Below are 25,766 nucleotides of genomic sequence, written 5' to 3'. Positions count from 1 at the left end.
CCATACCATTTTGTTTCTAAACTGAAAGCAGAAGCATTTCTGAGCAAAGAAGGGGTAAAATATTGTGTTTAATGGTAACAGTGTGCTAAGAAAGTCCCTGCTAAGTCTAATATATTCATTCTAAAACCTGGGGTGTCTGATGGCTTCTAAAACCTGGGGTTTCGGGTGGCCACGTCACGCGTCTTTATGTACTTAAATCACACGTACAGCCTCTAAAAGAGGATTCGGCTCAGTTTTATTGAACACGAGCAGTTGGTGAAGCAATGGAGACTTCAGAAGGAGAAACTCAGAGCTCAGTAGCTCATTCACCCATAGTAGAAACAAAGAAACAACTGAGTAAAATTTCTGACTAAGTGCTCTCTCTCTCTCTCTCTCTCTCTGACTAAAACACAACCTGGAATCGGATTCATCCGCTCTGAAAAAAGACTGCATCACACCCGCCCAGATTATTAAAATGATTCTTTCGCATGCTCGGTGCAATTACCCATTCTCACCAGAGAGGGTACTAAATCCCAAAACTTACAGACATCAGCTTTAATGTAGGAATGGATTTTTGCAATATTCTTTTCAGAATTTTGACCTTTTTTCAATCAGGTTTCATTCAGCAAAAAAAAATGGTGAATGGAAAACCTGCTGATGAGCTGAAATATATGACGTCCAGTTAAGTTATTAGTTAGGGAGGTCACCAAGGGCCAACCTCACATCGAGCCAAATTGTGATAGTCCTGCCAGCACTTGTGCCTCCACCTTCCTCTGTCTGTTTGGCAATGTCTATCCAGGTTCCTGGCCAAAAACAACCCATTTATAGCAAAGGCAAATGTACTGTGGGCCAAAACCGGCCCAGCTTAGCAGAGAGATTTAAGGTCTGTTATGGCATTTAAAACCTGGGCAGTATGCAGGCCAACATGCAGCCTGACTGTGCAATGTTTGTACAGCATTTCTATTTTGGCCCGAACCTGGCCCAACTGTGTATGTTGTGGCTGTGGTCCAGCAACAGCATTTGGACAATTGTGACATTGTGGCAAAAGTATCTAGCATGGGGTATAGTACAAAATTATCAAAAGTCTAAACTCTGGCCAAAGCATTAGTAAGTCTTATGTAATTTTTTTTTATTATTATTATTTTAATGCCATTAACTGGCCCTATACGGACCCAGAACACTACTAGATTACTTTTACCGGTACTGTTTAGGCGTAATGTTCTTTGCACATGCAGCTCTTAAATGGAATTCCTCCAGGATTTCACACAGCAGATGTCTCTGAGCCAAATATGGCCCAATTAGGCACTAAAGGGTCATGTAACTGCCAGACAAGGTTTTATAAGGCCCTGCAGCTAGCAATAATAAGCCCTCCTGGTAATTACCTGGAAGTTGTGCTAGGTGTAGGGCAGGTAAATAGCTCGGTCAGTTTAATAGGGATATGTGAATATTTTAATCCTGGCTCATATTCACATGTATAATCCCCTTCTCAATTAATTATAAGTAAACATCCAGGTAAAAAAATGAGAAATCGAGCCATTCTAGTGTATAACCATATATCAACAAATTTCTCCCTTTTAGAAAAAAATCTTTTTATTTTTTTTTACTATTGTAAGAGATTTTATTGTAGTTTCTTACACCACTCCGTCCTTCACTTAACTCACACAATTCCTAAGTAATACATACTGTACATCCTGAGAGCATTACTACAGGACAGTTTGTGAATCTGTGTTCTTTCATCTCACCTTATTTACAAAATGTAGGAGTGCTTAAGCGTTAGAGTTACTTTTATAAAGTATATTATTTACTTCTACAACTCTGTTCCAACACTTAAACATTTAAAACCAATTCTTATGAATTCTAAATAAATGTTTATGTTCCATAAAACTGGTTCTGACCTGATTTCTAGAACGAAATGTTAATAATAGTTAACAAATTAGAAATTGCTGTTGTGTTATTTATGTTAAATCATGATTTCAATCTTAAAATATTTAGTCATGTTTTAACAACAAGAAACAAACACGATTGAGCTTCTGACTAAATTTATCTGATTTCATTTTGAATTTGGTATCAATAAAGCTCTGGGGGAAAAAAATAAGAGCCCACTTAAAAAATATGAGTTTCTTTGATTTTACCAAATTGAAAACCTCTGGAATATAACAGGAATAGGAAGATGGATGATCACAAGCCATCAAACCAAACTGAACTGCTTGAATTTTTTGCACCAGGAGTAACATAAAATTATCCAAAACCAGTATGTAAGACTGGTGGAGGAGAACATGCCAAGATGCATTAAACTGTGATTAAAAATCGGCATTATTCCACCAAATATTGATTTTTTTTAACTCTTAAAATTGTTATTTCAGCCATTTCTCATTTTCTGCAAATAAATGCTCTAAATTAAAATATTTTTATTTGGAATTTGGGAGAAATGTTGTCCGTAGTTTATAGAATAAAACAACAATGTTCATTTTACTCAAACATATACCTATAAATAGCAAAATCAGAGCAACTGATTCAGAAACTGAAGTGGTCTCTTAATATTTTTCCAGAGCTGTATTCTAAATTGGGTTTAAGCTCTTAGGAGGAATATAAGAAATATTAAGTCTAAATAAAGCAATTTTTTGTAAAGTTTTGTAAAAAAGAAAGAATATAATTTTTTTTAATAATTATCTTAGATTCTAAACCCGTTTGCATACTGTATTTTTACATATTACATTCTATGAAGTATTTACATATTACATTCTAAGTGTGTGAAATGTGATATTAGTGCATTGTTGCACACCTGCAGAGGTCGTCCCTCAGGCAGTAGATCTCCAGGTGGAGGCAGTTGGGCTGAGTTTCTCTCTCCTCGTAGGAGCAGGAGGGGACGATGGTCTTCCTCCTCCTCTCTCCACACAGCGGGTCGGTGCAGGAGCAGAAGAGCAGGCTGAAGCTGTACTCCTCCGGCACGCGCTCCAGGAACCGCCGCAGCGCCCTGTGGCACTTCTGCCGGTTACAGCGCTCCGAGCCCACCGCGCGCTTAGTGCAGGCCAGCACGTACTCGGAGCGCAGCGCCCCGCACTTCTCAAACAGACCGCAGTCCTGCGCCGCCTTCAGACACCGGTTCTGTCCATCCAGAGAAAATGAGGAGACTGTGGGAGGAAGGGGGGCATAAAGGTGTGAGGAGAGGTGTGAAAACAAGAGCGAGGGAGTCAGGAAGGTGACAGACACTGCGTCAGACACCTTCTCCAAACCGATGACACAAACACACACAGAACATAAAGCGTGAAGTATGAGATATATATCACCAGTCTTTCATTTTGGGGACTTATATAAGAGGAATGGAACACAGGCACTGACTGCACTGCTGTGGGTGGAAATGCTGGTTTACTGTTACACTAAGAGTTCAGGGCTGCCCATCATGAAGGTCAGGAGTTTGTTAACAATTCCTCCAATCAAAACAGAGGTAATTAACAAATTATTATATAACTATACACTAATCAAGCAATATTATTATGACCAAGTACTTGCTTCTACACCAATTATATATTTATATATCATATATTATATATAAAGGAGAGTTTGTAGTTCTATAATTACAAACTGTAGTCCTGTATCTGTTTCTGTGCATATTTTATTAGTGTGATTGCAGTAGGCACGCACGTGTACGTCACAATTTTTTAGATATTAACACCAAATTTGAAAAGCCTATAGAACTTATCGAGTTCTTTCTGAAAATATGCTGTACGAAATGATACAATGTACGGTTTTTGTACAGTTGACTTACGAATTTGCCTCATATGAATAAATGGGGGCCCAACAAAGGTGCTCACAGAACTCTCTGTGTGCACAGAGCTCCAGTAGTGCGTGTGCATGGAGAAGCTATTGGATAAAGCAGCATCCTAGCAACCACTTAGCAACATCTTAGCATCCACGACAGATACCATAGCAACCGCCTAGCAACCACTTAGCAACACCTTAGCAGCCGCTTAGCAACCTCCTTAGAACCACTCAGCAACACATTAGCGACCACTTAGCAACACCTTAGCAACCACCAGAGATCCCTTAGCAACCACCTAGCAACCACCACAGACACTATAGCAACACCTTAGCAACCACTTAGCAACAGCTTAGTAACACCCTAGCAACCACCACAGACACTATAGCAACACCTTAGCAACCACTTAGCAACACCTTAGCATCCACGACAGATACCATAGCTACCCCCTAGCAACCACTTAGCAATACCTTAGCAACCACTTAGCAACCTCCTAAAAACCACTTAGCAACACCATAGCAACCACCACAGATACCTTAGCAACACCTTAGCAACCACTTAGCAACACCTTAGCAACCTCCTAAGAACCACTAAGCAACACCTTAGCAACCACCAAGCGACCACTTAGTAACACCCTAGCAACCACCACAGACACTTTAGCAACACCTTAGCAACAGCTTAGCAACCACTTAGCAACACCATAGCAACCAGCCACAAATCAGCACTGGAATCAAACTCGCAGTTTCTGCAGGAACTGCAATCTAGTTATTATTATCTTCCTTTTACCCTGTCCTTAAATACTCAGGACCCCACAGGAGAGAAAACCACCACAGAGCAGCTGTAAATTAAGTGATGGGTCATTTTCTGCCCTGCTGTGACTGCACTGACGTGGTGGTCCTGATATCCAAGATATCCACCTGCCACCCCACTATACACTGACATGCCAAAAATGTCATTAGACAGAAACTAGTTTGGTTATGATCATTATTACCCTGAACTGCACTGTCCACTATGAGGGGTAATACCTTCTATGATGTATATGACTGATAAAGTTATGATAGTGTGAATCAAGGGATGTTAAATGCCCACAAAACTTTAAAAAGTGAATACCCCAGCCCTTTCTCCAACTCAATAATTCACATAATTCAAAATTCCCGTGTCATATTCCCCTTGGCCAGTGTTCAAACTCACTCAGGGTATTCCCTAGCTTTTCACTGAGGTAACTCACTGAGGTTCTTATTTATTTTAAATACTGCTATCCCATTACTTTTGGCATGTCAGTGTATTACAAACATAGCTATATCATTTATTGTTTTATCTCTACAAGTGATACAAATGACAAAGAAAGTGTACATTTCTTGTGAGCACTGTGTCTAAACTAAATGGTATCCATAAATAAACCTCCTCTAAATCTCCTCTATTCCTTCTGATTTCAGCAGCATTGATTTTATGACATATTAATGATAAAATTGAAGGCATTCGACTAAAAATGCAAAGCACAACTGGATTTATAGATGAATGCTTCATGAGTTCTGGGACACACCTAGAGTACTTCAACCCAATCAATGGAAATGACTTGCTCAGATTAATTAGCTCATCAAATTCATCTAAAAATGTACCCATACTGAATCCTGTACAAACACAGTTATTCAAATAGACTCTGTCTAATGTTTTTGTAGCCTGGCTTGTTATAGTTAACTCATCCCTTAGCACTGGAAACATACAGAGTACACTATACAGCTCTGGAAAAAAAATAAGAGAACACTTCAGTTTCTGAATCAGTTTCTCTGATTTTGCTATTTATAGGTTTATGTTTCAGAAAAAATGAACATTGCTGTTTTATTCTATAAACTACAGACAACATATCTCCCAAATTCCAAATATAAATATTGTCATTAAGCTTTCAGACCTCAAATAATGAAAAGAAAACCAGTTGAAATTCAAGAAGTTGATAAGTGTATATTTATTCACAGTTATCATGCATCCTGGCATCTTCCCCAGTCTTACACACTGCTTTTGGATACATTTATGACACTCCTGGTGCAAAAATTCAAGCAGTTCAGTTTGGTTTGATGGCTTGTGATCATCCATCTTCCTCTTGATTATATTCCAGAGGTTTTTAATTTGGTAAAATCAAAGAAACTCATCATTTTTAAGTGATCTCTTTTTTTCCAGAGCTTTATGCCAAATTTTAAAGACCCCTTTTATTGAATGCTACTATGCAGCTATTCCACTTAAGCTGTAGCCATTGCTGACATGAATTTGCAAATGCTTTTGCACACTCTGCAAGATAATTACTCCCAACACAATATGACTGTCTTGAGTAGACATAAAACCTATTCGCCCTGTGCCTAATGCCATGTGTGGGTTATAGGGGTCTAATGCCCCTGGTGAAAAAAAATACTTAATTGTACTTAAAATATACTGAGAAATGTCTAAGTATGCTGTAAATATACTAACAGATTTATGTACGTACTTAAAATATATTAAAAGTACATTAATTTCATGCTTTCATTAAATGTTTGAAAGTAAACTTGGATCATACTTTTTAAAAAGTACAATTTTGGTAGTATTTCCCCACACCCTTGACTGAAAGAGAAGGGAAAAGAGAAGGAGGGTGAACTCAGATGATTGGGCAGGAGTTCGGGGCAGCTTCGCTGGAAAAGCGTGAAGCTGAAGCCCCCCCCCCCCCCCACACAAAGAGATACGGTAAGAGAAGGGGAGAAAATAAATGAAGGAGGAAGATGGGGAGGAGGTGGGTGGGAGGTTGTTCGACACGCAGGTAGAGAGGAAGATGATTGAGGAATTGTCAGTTTATATAGGTTGGAGAGTGGGAGGATTAAGGGCGTGGATCAAACTCCCAAATTTACTTTATAAAACTCCACTTAGTGTATTAAAAAAATAGACTACTGTGAAGTACACTTATAGTTTAATGTAAATTAATATACTTCTAAAATAACCAAATAATAATTTCCAAATATATTTTTGAACATTTTTAGCAAAGTGTGTTAAAAACAGCTGTTACTATATATTTTTATGCCCAACAAAGTATACTAGAAGTGTGCTACTTACAAAAGACAGGAACAAGAAGCATGTATATTTGTACTCTAATGTAAATAGATCACATATATTTAACATTAATTCTTAGTACATTTCTCTCAGAAATATACTCAGTGTATAATAATAATACAGTTGTGATATTCATTAATGTATTAATTTTACTGTAAGCATATTTAAAATATGTGGTTACATACATTAAGTAGTATGTTTAAATGTTACTTAAGTATATTTAAAATAGTTCCATTTTAGTACAGTTAATTAAGTACACTTAGCACAATTGAAGTGAGACTTTTTTGGACTATTTTTATACAATTAAAGTCTAATAAGTACAAAAAAAGTACTGATATATATATATATATATATATATATATATATATATATATATATATATATATATATATATATATATATATATATATATATATATACTGATTAATAATAATGTGGCTACAGGTACACTTTAGTGCAATATAGAATAATAATGCTTAGTATACTTTAATCTACTTTTTTTCACCCAGAGGCCTCCAGCATTGAAGAATGGAAGAGTGGAATGATCTGTGTTCTCATGAACAGAGAATGATGATGGAGCTCCATCCAGTAGTTTTGGGATGAGGACAAATATTCCCTTCATTGTTTTTTTTAAGACTCCTCCAAATTTATAGCATTCATGAAATCTGGGTTTAGACCCGGTCAAAGCACTCAAACAGCATTAACATGAGAAACCAAATACCTACTTCTGTCTCCTGACAGGAGCCTTTTCGCTATTGAGCTTGTGCTGCTTGATCTAAGTGCAGCCTTTGATGCCATAGATCACGGGATAGTGCTTGAAAGGCGGGAAAATCTTGTCGAAATTAGAGGATCAGCCATCACTTGGTTGAGATCCTATTTAACTGACCATTGCTCTTAATGTTCTACAGTGAAATTTGGGTTTCTGCAAGGGTCAGTGCTGGGTCATATACTATTCAGTACTGCTGCTGGTAGTATGATACTGACTGTTACAGTGATGACACCCAGCTTTATACTTTAAATAAAATTATTAAGTGTCTGGCTGACAGAGTTTATAAAATCTGAGTATGACACTGACAAAAAGAGGAGCATTTTTTATATATTGTATTAATTTTAACTGCAGTTGTAACCCTCTAAAATCCCTATCCTGATTTTTTTTTTTTCAGTTTCTTGTTCTTACACACCAACTTAAACTCAGGGAAATCTTGTATAGTAGCTTACTAGCTGGATTGGGTGTGTTGAGAGCAAGGTAAACACTAAAATGTGCAGGGCAGGGGTTTTCCAAGTCCAGAATAACTGAATATTATGTATGTACAGCTCTGGAAACAAATTAAGAGACCAATTCAGTTTCTAAATCAGTTTAACTCATTTTGCTATTTATAGGTATATGTTTGAGTAAAATGAACATTGTTGTTTTATTCTACAAACTATGTTTCTATAAAAACATTTATCCCAAATTCCAATTAAAACTATTTTCATTTAGAGCATTTATTTGCAGAAAATGAGAAATGGCTGAAATAACAAAAAGGTGCAGAGCTTTCAGAGCTGAAATAATGCAAAGAAAACAAAAAGTTCATATTCATAAAGTATAAAGAGTTTAGAAATCAATATTTGGTGGAATAACCCTGGTTTTTAATCACAGTTTTCATGCATCTTAGCATGCTTTCCTCCACCAGTCTTACACACTGCTATTGGATAGCTTTATGTCACTCCTGGTGCAACAATTCTTGATCTTGATTATATTCCAGAGGTTTTCAACTTGGTAAAATCAAAGAAACTCGTCATTTTTAAGTGCTCTCTTATTTTTTTTCCAGAGATGAATTTCTATAAGACCATTTTGTGTCAGTTCATGTAATGCAGGTAAAAAAAAAATAATAAAAATATAGAAAAAAAGGGTAATAAAAATAATAAAATTGAAGTACCTGCCACGATTGAGGCCAGTTTGGAGTTTTCCGCATTTCTCACCAGCTCCAGTTCAATGTCCTCATAAGGGGATGTCTCAATGTCATCGTACCCTGCAAAACACACACATACGCACATCGCCTTATCAGTCCAGATACACACTCAGCTTTCTATCTGAGCCAAACAAGCAGAATATTCCAGACTAATTAAGCCTGCAGAACTGCACCATTAACTTATCATTACAGCTAATTAAGAGAGCCGCTCTGTTTAATCAAATTACAGGGATTATATGATGGCTCTATGATTGTGCTTCATACATAATAAGTAATATGGCACAGTTTGCACCCAGATCCTGATGAAGAGAGAGCATGTGTGTGCATGTGACTTGTGACTTGTGACTAAAATAAACAGATTAGTGACTTAAGTGGTTAAAGATAGATAAGCAAACATGCTAAATTTACACTCATCTTAAAAAAAATAATAATTGTTGCATACAGAATGAAGTGTCATATTGCAATGGAGTGGCTAACAGGAACAGTAAATTATATCTACACTTATTGTAGAGTTGTAGAGGTTCCTAATGGTATCCTACAATAATTCTTGTCAAATCTGTGATAGCATCTGTCTCTTAAAGGCAAAATATAGAGATGTCAGCAGTATGCTGACAAGCATTGTACTGTTGAAAGAGAACACCGGAATATGCATTCAGGAAAAAGTAGAGCCATTGATCGTAATATTTCATTAATGTAATCTTGGGCTGTCAAAGCACCTTTAATGAAGACTGATCTGAAGGTGATCTGATATCTTGCAAAATTGGATTTCACACCACGTCCATCACAACAGAACTTCTGTATGTGTGACCCATGGAAACAAACCATTCATCTTGGCACTGACCATGGTTCCTCCACACACAGATTTGTGATTTCCCCACCAATGTTAAGTGCAGTCGGTGTAATGGTCTGTGTGCATGTAGTCCTGCAATGTGTAGCCGTCTGCCAATGGTGCTGCACAGAATGACTTACGAGGCGCATCTTTGCTTGCTGAATGTCTGCAACCATGGTTGTTGGGTCACTTTGCACATGTCAGACAATCCATGTTTTTTTAAATCTCCCAGATTTTTCATGTCACTGGTGCATGCCTTCTTCTATACACTGCCACCAACAGCGTGCTATAGTAAAATCCCACAACCGATATGGTATGCAATATGTCTATAAGACCATCCCGCTCCCTCTCTCAATCTCTTCCACCTGCTAAAACAGCTTTCAAACCCTTCTCCAAGGCTTCACCTTGGCTTCACTTTCTCCAGCTTGGCTTGCGACCGCTCACAGGCAGTGCTGAAGCCGGGCAGTAACTAGGTTTACATAGGATCTCCGGTGGATTTGGCAATTTACAGAGACTCTAAGGTCAGATTAGGTCAGTGGTTGAACTGCACTTAGCAGGGCATTACACATGTTGGGAAGTTACATATGACATTGCAAGAGCAAGAGCTGAAATCCTACTATTTTTCCCCCCTCCCACTCCTCCACCAGACTAAAGACGCATTATACTGGATCAACGGAGCGTTTCTTTGCACAAAAAACAACTTAGACGGCCTTCATTAATTCTAGAGACATTATAAAATAAATAACAAATTATGAAATTACACCTTTTCACTTGAATCATTCTCATGTCTCACAATGTTAAAACTCCCCCTTAAAGGTTAATGTCTGTTGGGCGATTTCCTTTTGGGAGCAACTATTTCCTTGATGATGAGTGTATAGCACTCCAAAACCAACATGCCCAACATTGCCCTACAAACAGCTACACAAACAGCAAATGCTTCACTTTTTGTTTTATTTTAATCAATCAAATGCTTTGCATGTTTTTTTTTTCTACCTTATCTGCATCTTGCATGCAGAAAAACACAATGTAAATGAATAAAGCAGCGTCTTTGGCACGGCGAATATCACACTGTAATTACACAGCCGTGAGCTTTGGCTCATAGTTGATATGTAATTTGAAACACAGGCCTTTACACTTGACACTTCTATATGAAACTGGCTGGAAAGCGCTCCCTCTCCTATGAAACTCTGTACAATCTCTCCGTTCACACGCGTCTCGCTCGTCAGAGCTAGTGAATGGACTCCGCGCGTCAGTTTAGTGACATACAAATGATGATGGGCAGCTAACGAAAGATCTGAATGCACAGATTTCCTCCAAACGCCAACACACTTTCTGTCACTCATACACAAAGGCATGCATGTATAGGGGGATGGATATTCATGTTTTATATATACATATGTACACATACTGTTTTTTGTGTGAGTGAATACAATCTGGATACATTGCTTTTCCATGATAGCGAAGAATTAAAAAAACAAAAATGATCAGATCTCTATATTTCCAATATAGGAACTATAGGAGCAGTTTGTAGCTCTATGATTACAAAAGATAACCTGTTTCTCTGCGTACTTTATTATCTTTTTGGTCAGGACCACACAGGAAAGAAGACCACCACAGAGCAGCTATTATTTAAGTGGTGGAACATTATTCTCCGTACTGCAGTGACACATGCATGATGGCATGATGGTGGTGTGCTTATGTGTTTTGTTAGTGGATCAGATACAGCAGTGCTGCTGGAGTTCTTAACCCTAGAACACTAACGCCGGGTGATTTTCACCCACACAATATATTTTGCTGTCTGAGTTGTATGGGACTTTGGGGAGCTTCAGGGCTCATTGATGTCATTACTTTTATGGTTGATTTCATCCTCCCGTCTATGATTTTTTCAAGATGAATGCGTTCAGGTGATTTTCATCCGACGTTAGTTTAGTGATAGAGAGTAAGATATTTTATGGGTGTAATTTACCTGATGTTAGTGTTTGTGTGTTTAAATTTAAGTTTCCAGCAGCATAATTTCTTTTGTTAGAACATTACCTTTTAAGGATTATCTGATTTTCCAATAAATTTTCTGCTTTTTTATAGGGTCATTCATGGTACCTTTTTTATTTTATTTTATATGATGTTTTATGTTGTAAAATTAAAGAAAGGTTTCAAAACTTGTCATACAGTGTATACCCAACGTAAGTGATGATGTTACTTTATTTATTAATTTCGTTAGTTTATTTATTAATTTTAACGTTAGTGTTTTATGGTTAAAAACCTTAGTGTCACTGCTGGACTGAGAATAAATCATCATCCAGAAATATCCAGCCAAAAGCATCCTCTGGGCAGAGTCCTGTGAACACTGATGAAGGACTAGAAGATCCATATGATACATAATGACCAATCACCGATAATAATAATAATAATAATAATAATAGCTGAGCATTAAGGCACTAAAAGCATTAAAGAACATGGTAAAAGAGGTAAAAAAAAAGAATACAGAGAAAGAGATAGAGAACTACAATCTGTACTTACAGAAACAAAGCAATCAGTAAGGCTGAAAATAGACAATAACTTCAGAAACAAAGTTGTTTTTGATGTATACTGTAAATATATAAGTCCACAGCCAGGAATATATAAATAAATGTTATGCAAACATTTGGCCAAATGACAAAACCTAATGCACAGCTACTTTGGCTTCATTACATTAAAAAATTAATCATTTTGACCTGCGTAAAGTGTGCGCACTGTACAGAGTCAGTACTTACTAACACAGCCTTTCTTTGCAAACACTTTCTGTAGCAGTTAATATCGTTCAGTTGCTGTAGCTCCGCTCTGCAGAAAGCAGAAAGCCTCTTGTCCTCAAGTTCCTCTGAGTTCAAGTTCTTCCTATAATACTGTATTTAGGTCAGAGGACTGTTAAGGCCATTCCAAAATCTTCCATTTGTGTCCCCTCGTGGATTTTATGTTTTGCTGTTTTCCTGTTGTAAAAGCCATAATCTTTTCAGATGCATATTGTTTTCAGATTTTAACAGATGGATTGGCATTTGCTTTTTTTTATATATTTTTTTTTTCACCCAATCAATATGGCTATTGCCACTGCAAAGCACCATACATCCACCCCCATGTTTCACAGTTGGCAAGGTGTTCTGAAGGTATTTTTACGTCATAAGATCTGTGTATGTGTTTAGGTTCACATTGCTGTTCAAACTTTTGGATTCATAGTTTTCAGTTATATAAATCAATCAAATCAGAGAAGAAGAAGAAGAAGAAGAAGAAGAAGAAGAAGAAGAAGAAGAAGAAGAAGAAGCATAAACTGATTTTCATATATGCGAGTCCTGTACCTCTTCACAGGACTCCAATAATTAGTAGGCAGATTGGATACTCTAAATTGATGCACTGAGACATGATAGACATGCTCAGAATAATGAACTGAGCTGTGATTGAATACAAATAGGTTTTATATTCCTTCCAGTTAAATGTTTTGTTGTAATATATGTCGTCGCTGCCCAATGAAAATCTCAAAAACAGCAACTTTACAGAAGAGAGAAAAAAAACAGTCAATGAAAAAAGAGTCTATTTCAGGTAATTTTTTCTATTGGTCCGTTCATCAAGAAATTTGGGCACAGTGTAAGGAACAGTTTGTCTGTTCAAATGATGTAGTAAACTAAAAATCCACAAAAATGGAGAGAAGTGTTTTTCATTGGACAGCGACGATATATAAGAGTGAGGGAACTAAAAAAACAATGATAAGAAAATGTGTTAAATATCGTAAACAAAAAAATTATATTTTTATATTTATATATATATATATATATATATATATATATATATATATATATATATATATATATATATATATATATATATATATATACACCAATCAAGCATATCATTATGATCACCTGCTTGTTTCTACACCCATTATTAAGTTCTGAGAATGATCCACCATCAAAATAATAGTAGCTGCTCTGTGGTGGTCTATCCTGTGGGGTCCTGACCATTGAAGAACAGGGTGAAAGGAGGATAAAAATAAAGTACCGTATTTTTCGCACTAAAAGGAGCACCGGATTATAAGGCGCACTATAAACAAATGTCTATTTTCTGGTCTATTTTTATACATAAAGCACATTATGCGACACTAGTAAGGCACACAGGCTTGTCACCATGTTTTCCTTCAAATTCAGCAAGTGGTGGAGGGTTAACTAAGTTCAGTAAATCTAAGCTAAGTTAAGTAAACAAAACCGTAATTCTTGAAAAAAACATTTTCTTTTAAAGTCCAAAGAGCGCTGAATGTAAAACTATACAGATTTCTCTTTTGAAAACTGTTTATTTTGGTGAGTAAAGAGCTTCTGTTTATTTACAGTAAGCTTAAATTTACAGATTTTTAATAAGGCTAGCCACGGTTAGCAGCTAATGCAGCCTGACGTGCTACACTGAGGAACCCTGAGAGCTCCATTAAGCCAGGAAGATATTAGGTAGTGGTTCGTCCCACGTAGAAACTCCTGTATATCGCTGTACTTCCTCAAAAAGGCTTTACTGCTCCTTAAAACCTGACTGGAAAAAATAATACATAAGGCGCACTCGATTATAAGACACACTGACGATGTTTGGAAAAATGTAAGGATTTTAAGTGCAGGATACGGGACTACAGGACTACAGTCTGTAATTATAAAACTACAAAATGTTCCTGCATGCTCAAAGCAGCTGAAACAATTGATAATGATAATGGATACAGAAACAATGACACAGTCATAATGTAATGTTACACTTAAATACCATTAAACACACTCTGCTCTTTACCTTGTGGGAACCGGACGGTCCAGTAGACTCTGAGGCAGACGAGCTCTCTGCGTGAGCCGCGCTGGCACTTGCACTCCTGCAGGTTGTGGTAGTGCAGCAGGGCATTCTGGGCATCGCTGCAGGCCTGCCTGGTGTCAGGACCCAGCGGTGCCACCGCCTCCTCGTCCACACAGTAATCCAGCTGCCTGTACAGTCTCTCGCACTTGGGCTCAGATATACATTCCTGCACGGCTTCCTCACAGTCCAGCGTCCCCGGAAACAGAGGAACCACTGAGGACAGCAAACCTGGAGGAGAAGAAATCAGAGGGTCAGCGGTCGGGAACAACACCATTATTAAAGGCTTTCTGTTCTATCTCTTCCATTTGATATTAAAGATGTCTACATAATTACCAGCAGATTGTCAGTGGGCGGTCAGAGTGAAGCGTAAATGCTCCCCAAATCAATTCTGATACAGCTTGTAAACATTAAAGGTCAATTTTTGTACTAAAAAGGCAACAAATGTGATTTGCAGCACTTTTTAATATTCACAATGTTCACAGCAGGTGGATTTCATTTACATAATGAAATTTACATATTTTTACCCCTTTATCCAAATGTAGTTAATTAGACAAGACACAGGAGTTATAACGAGGCTAGGTAAAGATAGTAAGCGCCAGATGGATGGGACATTTAATTCCTGAAGTTTTGTGGGCATTTTACATTCCTTTGGATCCACAGTGTCACATGTGTACAGACATATTCAGTGAACACTGGCCAGCTTGCTCATGGCAAGGCACTGAATGAATTATGGGACTTGGAGTGAGGCTTGATAGTGATAGTGCCAGATGGATAAAACATTGTTGGATAAGCATTTAACATTCCTCGATCCATAGTGTCATTTGTGTACAAGGAATATGACATAAAAGGAAGGCATTACCACCCACAGTGGATTGTGACCAGCAGCATCTGGCTGAAGTTGTCCATGCCTACAAATAAGTGACTTAATCAATGCAGGAGACCCTGTGCACATATCCCAAAGTCAATGCAGCATTGTTTATCCTCCAAAGTACATGATTCTTCTTCTTTCCCATGACCATTTGGTATGTCAATGTATATCTAAAACCAGGTCATTCATTACCACACACTGCACTGTCCACTGTGGGTGGTAATGCCTTCCTTCTATGTCACATCCCTAGTACACAAATGACACTATGGATCGAGGAATGTTATAAATGCTTGCACAACTTCAGAAATGGAATGTCAAAAAATCGGTCCTCACTCCAACTACCATTGATCATTCTGCCTTGCCATGAGCAAGTTGGCCCCAGTTCAGCCTTACTCACAAGATAACACCTCAAAACTTATACAGATTTAAGCATTTCCAAGTCACCCCCTGAGGTAACTCCAATGACTTTTGACATGAACGTGTGCATGAACATATATAGCAGGGAAAGTAGCAAGAGAAATGCTTGAGTGTTCAGTATATATATATAAGAATTCATTCCCAATTTAAAGGTTCTTTACTCAGACATGTTTATTACAAACATGGTTCTTTATAGAACCGAATGTGGTTCTTTTTAATGGAATCTTTAAACAAATCCTTTGCTGTAGCTTCATTTTAGGAATGTGTGCAAAAGCAAGACAGCATCACCTGCTTCGCCCTTTTTTGCTTCTTTCAGATTTCGCTCCTTTCAGACTTGACACACTAATGGAATATTTTACCGCTAATGCCAGAGCTTTGCGTGAGTTCTATAATGCAGTCTTTAAACAGCATTTTTAAAGGCAATGCACAGCTTCACCCATGCCATTAAAAGTCCAGTGAAACTGGATGTTATGTTCACTGCATTACGACCAACAGCTCCTTCACTACTGTTACTGACATTTACAAACACAGTGTTCCACTGTATGCATCCAAGACCTGAGACCTGTGTACACCTGGTCACTTCATGTGTTTTTAATAATCAGGATTAGATCTGGATGAGGTCAAGCCATGCAAAAATACAAGTTTAAATACACCAAGACTCCTTTGCACCACATCACTGTGATTGTATCACTGCAATCATCCACACATCCATCTCTACAAGACACTTTCAGCTAATGAAACTCCTCCGACTTCAACCAAAATACCAATAATAAATACATAATACATTAATAATTGCACTAACCTTTTTTTTTTTTTACCAAATTCACAACTTTACAAAATAAATAAAAAAAATTAATATTAAACACTAAAAATGCAGAATTACTGATTTGCTGCTGCGCTTTCAAACACAGTGTTTTCAATCGGATGTGAGCAGTAAATGCTGCACATACTGTGTGTGTAAACAGCATGGAGCAGCAAGAGCAGCGTTTGTTCATAGCAGTATATTATCTGGCTAATATATCAGATTAAACTGGGCTTTCCCTTGTGACAAGGAAGTATACTTAAGAGCATTAAAAGTATGTTCAAATTAGGTAAAGAATACTAAAAATGCATTTTCAATTCCAATATTCTTTATAAAAATGCACATTAAATATACTTTCTCTGTAATTTACTTAAAATGCATTTTTTTAGCAATATGCTTAAAATTATAGGTTGTGTTGATAGAAAATATATATAGTGGCATTAAATACTGCGCTTAAAATGCACTTTAGTTTATTTATTTTTTCCAGTAGCATTAAGGTGTACACAATATGTGAATCAATACGCAAAGTAATGCATTTACAATATACCTCAAGTGTATTAAAATGATTAAAAAACACATACATAAATCTAAGTCAGTTTGCAGAAGTTGTACGAAAAAAGCACAACTAGGCCTGTCACGATATGATTTTTTTGTAGACGATATATTGTCTCAAATTATTGCGATACACAATATTTTTGTAGTTTTAAGACTATTAAATGCCACTGACATAATATAACAGAATAGACTAATTATATTGAATTGAAATATTGAAGCATGACTGGCTAAAATACTGTTGACTGTTATATATGTGAACAAACATACAAATAAACACAATAGACAATATCACGATTATCAGAAATGATTGAGGTCATGTTCATTTATTGTACAATAAATCGATATTGCAGTTAGTGTGACAGGCCTAAGCACAACGATGCTTAGTGTTGTGTTTAAATATAGCTTAATTACATCTGACATATACTTAAGTTGCCATAAGTTGTTCCAAAATAGTGCATTTAGTGTGTATTTAAGCACATATTTTAATTTTAAAAATGTATGTATGTACTTTTCCATGTTACGTATAGTTTAAAAAATATATATATACTTAATACACTTTTCCTATATAAAGGATATTAACAATTAAAAGGAGTATATTTGATAGCAGATCACATTTTCACCACAAGTAAACCTCTCCAGAAAAAAAATCTGCACGTTGGGAAGGGGCATATTGTTTGTTAAATTCTGTGAAACTGATGCCAATAAATCCATAATTCCTGTTTTTTGCATATTTTGGAGTATTTTATCCTCTTCAGTAACACAGATGCTGTGAAGTATTGTAGAAAATTGCGTATCGCAGTATCACATGTATCATTATATCAATGTTATCATGGGCAACTTATCATGAGATGTCCTCAGATTCCCATCCCTAGTCTAGACTGAACCTCTTTCCATTAATTTACTGTTAGTGTTCTATTAAATTCTATTAAAGTGACTGAGCAGAAGGAGCTTCAGTTTTTCCAGTCCAGTTTACAGATTTGAAGATTTCAGGGACGGTCACAGTAAATGTGAAGGAGTGCATCTCAGGCCAGATCCAGAGGGTAAAAAAAAACAAACAACTCTAACGACATCCACAGTCACCTCAGCTGCAGGAGCAGCAGGAGAGCAGGGGGTCTGTCGGGGGGAGGCAGAGGAGTGTACACATATATACACACACGCTGGGGGGATGGGGGTCAGCACACATTTGGGGTTAGGGGTCAAAATTCACAGGGTCAAACACTCTGGTTTATTAAATCAAATGGTTCTGTATACAATAAGAAACGAGGCAGTGACACGCACTTTCAGCGACAGCTATTATACACAGCATGTGAGGAGTGCTCAATCTGCTGTCACCTCAGAGAGCGATGGAGAAAAATTCAGACCATGGAAAGAAAAAGCCATCAATCCTCAAAAGAAGTCTTTTTCAGAAACCCTGGTGAAAAAAATACACTTAATTGTACTTAAAACATATTGAGAAATGTCTACGTATGCTTTAAATATACTAACAGATTTATGTACGTACTTAAAATATATTAAAATACATTAATATTATGTTTTCATCAAATGTTTGAAAGTAAACTTTGATCATACTTTTTAAAAAAGTACAATATAGTGTATTTTAAAAAAAAGTAGACTACTATGAAGTACACTGTTAGTTCAATGTAATTCAATATACTTCTAAAATACTTATTTTCAAATGTACATTTGTACAATTTTAACAGATTTATATACTTATTTGAAATATATTAAAAGTATATTATGTAATATTATGTATGTTATTTAATATTATTATTATGTAATATTATGCTTTCATCAAATGTTTGAAAGTCAACTTTGATCATACCTTTTAAAAAGTACAATATAGTGTATTTTAAAAAAGTAGACTACTATGACATACACTTTTAATTTAATGTAATTTATTATACTTCTAAAATCCTTATTTCCAAATATACTTTTGTAAATTTTTAGCAAAGTGTGTTAAAAACAACTGTTACAGTAGTTCACGTAAAGTGCAATGTATCATGTATTTTTTTAGAAAGTAAATGAAGTAATTTAATTTCTACTACTAATTTAAAAAATGTAAAATAAATTTGTAACATGCTAAAAATATTAGTACAGTATATTAAAACATATTTTTATACCCAAATAAGTATACTAGAAGTGTGCTACTTACAAAAGACAGGAACACGAAGTATATTTGTACTCTTATGTAAATATATCACATATATTTAACATCAATTCTTAGTACATTTCTAATATACCTGATGTATAATAAATAGTGATACAGTTGTAATACTTATTAAATGTATTATAATTTTACTGTAAGCATATTTAAAATAAGGGGTTACATATATGTTGCATGTAGTATGTAGTATGTTTAAATGTGACTTAAGTATATTTAAAATAGTTCATAATTTTAGTACAGTTAAGAACACTTAGCACAATTTAAGTAAGACTTTTATACTATTTTTATACAATTAAAGTATAATAAGTACAAAAAAAAGTTGTTTCATTTTAGCTCTCTTTAAATATACTGATTAATAATGTGGCTACAATTTCACTTTAGTGCACTATAGTATAATAATGCTTGGTATTCTTTAATCTACTGTTTTTTCACTAGAGTGCTGTCGTCTCAATGAGCGATGGGGAAAAATTCGGACTGTGAAAAGAAAAAGCCATGAATCCTTAAAAGAAGTCTTTTTCAGAAACAGTCCTTCACGCCACGGCTCTGAGAAACCCAGAGGTCACAGCTGCATGCTGCTGTCATCGCTTCTTTCCCTCTGGTTTTTATTAGATTTCATAAACTTTTAAAATAAAAAAGGGAAAATAACTTGACGACCCCGGCGTGAACCCTACTATTCCTGCTCTCTTTCTCTCTCTCTCTCTTTCTCATTCTCTTTCTCTCCCTCACTCTCTCTCTCTCTCAGTCTCCATCCCCCATCTCTGTCCCTTTCTCCATCCCTCTCTCTCTCGCCCTCCGGAGCAGCAGGGTGTCCTAATTGCCGCTAGGCCTCATTTTAAAGCATGTGCTGATTGAGCGCCGGCGGCTGCAGGCTGTAGACTAAACCGCCATGGAGGCGCTGGGCCTGGGCTTCAGAAAAAAAACAAAAAACACTAAAATCCCCACAGCAGCGTCCAGCTCCGGCTCCAGCCCAGACTCCAGCCCAGACTCCAGCTCCGGCTCTGGCAGGAGGAGGGACAGACTGCGGCGGCCAAAGCGAAATGACCAGACAAATGGAATTAGGCTATTCATTGGCATTTGTTAAGCTGGCCTTGCAATCACTCGTGTGGATTCTTCACGCTGGATGTTTTACAACAGTTAAAAGGCACATTTTCACAAAGGGATTTTTAAAGCAAAGTGTGGTGAGGAATCTAATTACAGCAGAATTTCTTCATATTCTACATGCTGCTCACTTCCTTACTATTGCACTGGAGCTACAGGGCTAATGCAGCTTACAGTCCACCAATTATCACACTTAAACTCTGATAATAATATTTAACCCTAGTGAAAAAAGTAGAATAAAGTATACAAAGCATTATTATGCTATAGTGCACTGAACTGTACTTGTAGCCACATTATTAATCAGTATATTTAATTAAGTTTGTACTTATTATACTTTAATTGTGTAAAAACAGTACAAAAGTCTTACATAAATTGTGCATAAAGTGTACTTAACTTTACTAAAATGAGACTATTTTAAATATACTTAAATATCATTTAAACTTCATATTACTTCATGTATATAACCTTAAAATTTAAATATGCCTACAGTAAAATTATAATACATGTATTGAGTATCACAACTGTATCACTATTATACACCAGGTATATTAGAAATGTAATCTAAGAATTGGTGTTAAATATATGTGATCTATTTACATTAGAGTACAAATATAGATAGGTAGTTACTATATTGATCCCAAAGGAAATTTAGCAGCCAGTAGCAGTTACACAACACAGTAGAAACAAACAATAAGTGTAGTACAATACGAGAGCACATTGAGGGATATAAGACTCTAAACTATAAAATTCTAAACTGAGCCTTAAAAAATATGTACATAAATATATAAATACAAAAACTATAGAAAGTGTGGTAGTAATCAGTCATAGATATGAGGAAGTGCAATAAAATAATAAATAAATTAAGTATAGGAGGTATCAGCAGATATGACAATATTGTCATATGTCAATATGCTTTTTGTTCCTGTCTTTTGTAAGTAGCACACTTCTAGTATACTAGAAATGTATACTGTAATATAATTAATATGAGTATACTTTAATATACTGTGTTACAAATTTACTTTTTTTTTAATTAGAAGTATTAATTCAATTTACTTTCTAAAAAGTTAAATGATACATTGTCTTTAAGTGAACTTCTGTAACAGCTGTTTTCGTATGTGTATACACACTTCGTATGTGTATGCAGGTGTGTGGTGTGCTCAATAAAATATCTGAACCATATTAATAAAAAATCTGATTTGTTGTTTCAATATTTAAATATTATTTTTAACTTTTTCCACTTAAAAATGCACAGTAAGCCCTTAAAAGCATTTTATTCAACATAAAGACATCAGAGTAATAGGAACTATTAACTTGAAATAGAGTGTCAATATTTTTACTTAAATAATTGAATTGATAAACACTTTTTTAATTACAATTATTGCAATGGTATTATTACATCAGTGAAGTAAATGTAGTTAAGATAATCTCTCACACTGTTTTTATGCTTTACTTAGCACATTAATGAATGCACTTGAATGCTTGTGCACTATTTTTAACACACTGTTTAATGTGGCATACCCGCTTTCCCTACATGTTGATGCAAATGGATTTATTCAGGTAATTGATGACATCAGTTACATTGATGAGTCACCCATAGCTCTACATGGTCGTTTCAGTATTGTTTAGCAGTGTCCATTAACCCTTGTGTGGTGTTCGGGTCTGTGGGACCCGTTTTTTAATTTTTCATCAAATGATACTAAAAATTATTTTTTCTAACTCAAACTCATTGGCATTGGCTCATTTTTTTTTGTGAAAAACATATATCAAAACACATTTTTGATCAACACACACTGTACACCCCCCCTGATACACACATTTATATTACATACTGTATGTTTGGCCAAGGGCTAATAAACATTGCTTCATTTGTAAATTTTTAAACTAAACAAATTTTCTACTCATATCTTGAGTTTAATTCATTTTCTTTTACATTTTATAAAAAAAAAACTAATACAAAAAAGAGTAGCACTTTTTGAAAGAAATGTAACATAAGAAAGGTAAAGGGCAAATATTAACCATGTAAGCTGTTTATATTGCTTGTAATTTAGGTGAAGCAAGCATGTGTAAAGCATTTTAATGTTAAATTTCTTAATTTTGCTGAATTAAATAAGTAACAAAGTAAACGAGTAACAAAAATATGAACACCACACAAGGGTTAAATCATTTTATATGCTTTTATAGCTACACTGTCCTTCAAATATGCTTGAAATTATTATTATAGAAAATATACTACCAAAACATAGCTCTTCACTCTCATCAGATCTCATTTATAAGCACACAAACTTATAAACACAGGAGCCATTCTGTGATTAGAGCCTTTGGGTTGCTAAGCACCAAATAAGACCAATGTTTTTTTGTTTTATTTACAATCAAAATATACTTTATAACAACATTTTGCACTATTTATTTGAAAAATAACAGAAGAGATGGTGTGAATGTGTAATTTCAGAAGAATTAGAATTAGTTTTAAGCCACTTCAGTTTCAGTTTAGTTCTCCAGCACTGAGGCCCTCAGCTAGCACTGCTGGAGCAGTATTAACATTAGTCATTAACTGCGCTAAGCGCTAGCTCTTTTGCAGGTCAGAGATGAGTATAATCGGACTGTAACCTGCTGCTAACCCCAGCTAGCACTACTGAAGCATCATTAGCATTACCCGCTAACCGCACTAAGCGCTAGCTCTTTCAGAGTTTAGAGGTGAGTATTATCGGACTGCAGTCTGCATGTTTACTGTGTTAAAACAAGCTAATATTGCTCAGTGTAGCACTGTTGAGCAGCATTAGCTGCTAACCGCAGCTAGTGCTAGCAGTTAGCTGCTAAATATAATATTGCAGCACCCAGTCTTAGTAGAAATCTGTAAATGTAAGCCTACTGTGATAAAAGGAGGTGCTTTACTCACCCAATAAACAGTTTTCAAGAGAGGAATCTGTGTAGGTTAACATCCAGCACTCATTTGACTTTAAAAGAAAATGATTAGAACTAGAAGGAAAACATGGTGACACCTCTGTTCCTTACTAGTGTTCCATAATGTGCCTTATAATCCAGTGCGCCTTATAGTCTGAAAAAAAATATTATAATGTTAAATGTTATAAATATAATAGTTATAAATATATATTTTAACTTAATAGAGTCAAAACCAAACCAAAAAATAATTGTGTACTTGTTTTTTTAGGGGTGCTTTGCCTCATTTTGAGCAGTAAAAATGTAATGCTAATTTTATGTTTAAAAAATGACACTTAAACGCACAGAACTGCTTCACTGCTTGTTAAAAGTAAAAGAGAAAGTTCTCATACTGGTGTAAATGAAAAGTTAAAGCTGCTTTCACACTGAACATAAAATGTCCTCAGCTTACAGCTCAAATTCTCACAAGCTGCTGTCAACACCACCCCTGGCGGAGGTATACAGGGGGGGGGGGGGGTTACTGTTTGGGCACAAAAGTGGGAGGAGCTCAGAAAGAGTGTAATATATGTTAGCTGGAAATTACACAGGTAGTTTTGTTTGGCATTAAACAGCTTTAAAAACTGATTAAAAAATGATCTTTTCTTTCATGTTAGAGGGAACTACCAGACACGCCCACTGGTCTCCTATTGGCCACACTGAGACTCGACCAGCGTATATGTGTCTCACAAAAGTTGAAAAGATTTGAACTTTATATGACCCAGTGTGTCTGCCCAGGCAGACTCTGTTTACCATCTGCGCCGCGCATCCCATTAAAAATAATGTGTTGTAAATCCCAGTGGTGAATTTTACACATTTAGTGTAAAAGCAGCTTAAGAAGTAAATAGTAAGAAGATTTTTTGTTGTTTTTTTCTGTTAAATGTAACAGAATACAAGTACTTACAGATTTTTTGCACTATAAGTGGCACCAGATTATAAGGTGCACTATCAATGAACGTCTATTTTCTGGTCTATTTTCATAAATACATTCATATTTTGATTCATACATATATTCATACATAATCAAGGAGCAACTAGATTATAAGGCGCATTATGCGACACAAGTAAGGAACCGAGGTGTTGCCATGTTTTCCTTCTAATTAAGCAGGTCTTGGTGCCCTGTAAAGCTAAGCTAAACTAAGTAAACAAAACCGTAATTCTTAAACAAAAACAAAAAAAAAAAATTTTTAAAGTCAAACAAGTACAGGATGTTAACAAGTCTACACAGATTTCCCTCGTAAAAACTGTTTATTTGGGTGAGTAAAGCAGCTAACCTATCATTAGCAGCTAACTGCTAGTGCTAGCCACAGTTAGCAGCTAGTGCCGCCCGACAGTTCTGGTAAGCCAGGGTGTCACATAGCTTGTTTTAACACTGTAAACGTACAGACTACAGTCCAATATACTCAATTCTGAATGACAAAAGAGCTAGCGCTCAGCACGCTTAGCGGCTAATGCTAATACTGCTAGAGAACTAAACTGAATCTCCTGTATAACACTGTACTTCAGCAAAGTGGCTTTACTGATCCTTACAATCATCCTTACACACCAGATTAAGTCGCACTGATGATTTTTGGGAAAATTAAAGGATTTTAAGCGCACCTTATAGTGTGAAAAATATGATAAATGTTAAATACATGTCATCCAGTGTTCAGGCAGCTCAGAATATTGTATCACATACACAGGTTAAACTCTCTCTTACTGAAAAAAATCAATCTAGATCTGGTTTAAAGTAAATTAACTTTATTCCTGAACCTCAGAATTATTTATTGCAGACTAAATGTGAAATGAATGATTTAAGCAAAAATAAAAACAGTTCTGCATTGTCCATAATATGCAAACATAATACAATAAAATCAAACATGTACTGTATCATAAACCACATTACAAATCCATCTAAGGTAGTTTAAGTGGTTGATACAGGATGAAATGTGGGATGTGTGGAACTGCAGTGGAAATACATTGAGTTTGCTAAACTTTTGGGGTGTACAGTAAACTTCTATTACATTTCAGATTTATTGCAGAGTAGCTTTAATAAATGAATAAAGTTACAAACCTCACACACCTGATAAAACTTATTGGCTGATTATGTACATTTGAGATAAGGTGTACAATTGCTTTTTGACCAAGCTACACTATATGGACAAACGTATTGGGAGACCTACATTCTTTTTTATCATGCCTTTTTTACAGTATATTTGTTTGCTGTTGTTTCTACATCCTGTGGCCACTTTGGCCATTACATTAGAAACACAAAGAGCAACACAAGCCTTCTAATTTAGTTTGAAATGAGACTTCTGTTACTTGTTATATCACTAAATCCCTCACTCGCTGCTTTCCTCCATTCTCTCCTCTCACTGCCTTTTGCCATTTTGTTCCACAGTTCCACAGTTTTTTGGGCTGTTCAGACTGAAGTGACCCAAATCAGGAATTGAAACTTTGAACTGCCGTGTAAATAAAGCAGTCTAAGAGATGTTTCCCAATACTTTTTTTCTCCATATAT

General features: G+C 35.8%; 1 protein-coding gene across 1 annotated transcript in view; it reads right to left on the bottom strand.

The window, feature by feature from the left end:
* The window catches only part of gfra3 (GDNF family receptor alpha 3), a 68,694-nt gene that overhangs the window by 24,898 nt on the left and 18,030 nt on the right, over window positions 1–25,766 (bottom strand). Inside the window, exons 2-4 of the mRNA XM_022672013.2 lie at window positions 14,372–14,656; window positions 8,725–8,817; window positions 2,762–3,110 (exon numbers count right to left, since the gene is read on the bottom strand). Coding sequence (XP_022527734.2) covers window positions 2,762–3,110; window positions 8,725–8,817; window positions 14,372–14,656 — 727 coding nt within the window. The remainder of the gene's footprint in view (window positions 1–2,761; window positions 3,111–8,724; window positions 8,818–14,371; window positions 14,657–25,766) is intronic.

This window comes from Astyanax mexicanus, chromosome 2, assembly GCF_023375975.1.
Source record: "Astyanax mexicanus isolate ESR-SI-001 chromosome 2, AstMex3_surface, whole genome shotgun sequence".
NCBI classification, from domain to species: Eukaryota; Metazoa; Chordata; class Actinopteri; order Characiformes; family Acestrorhamphidae; genus Astyanax; species Astyanax mexicanus.
Note: the sequence above shows the minus strand (reverse complement) of the source record. Positions and strands in the feature narration are given on the sequence as shown.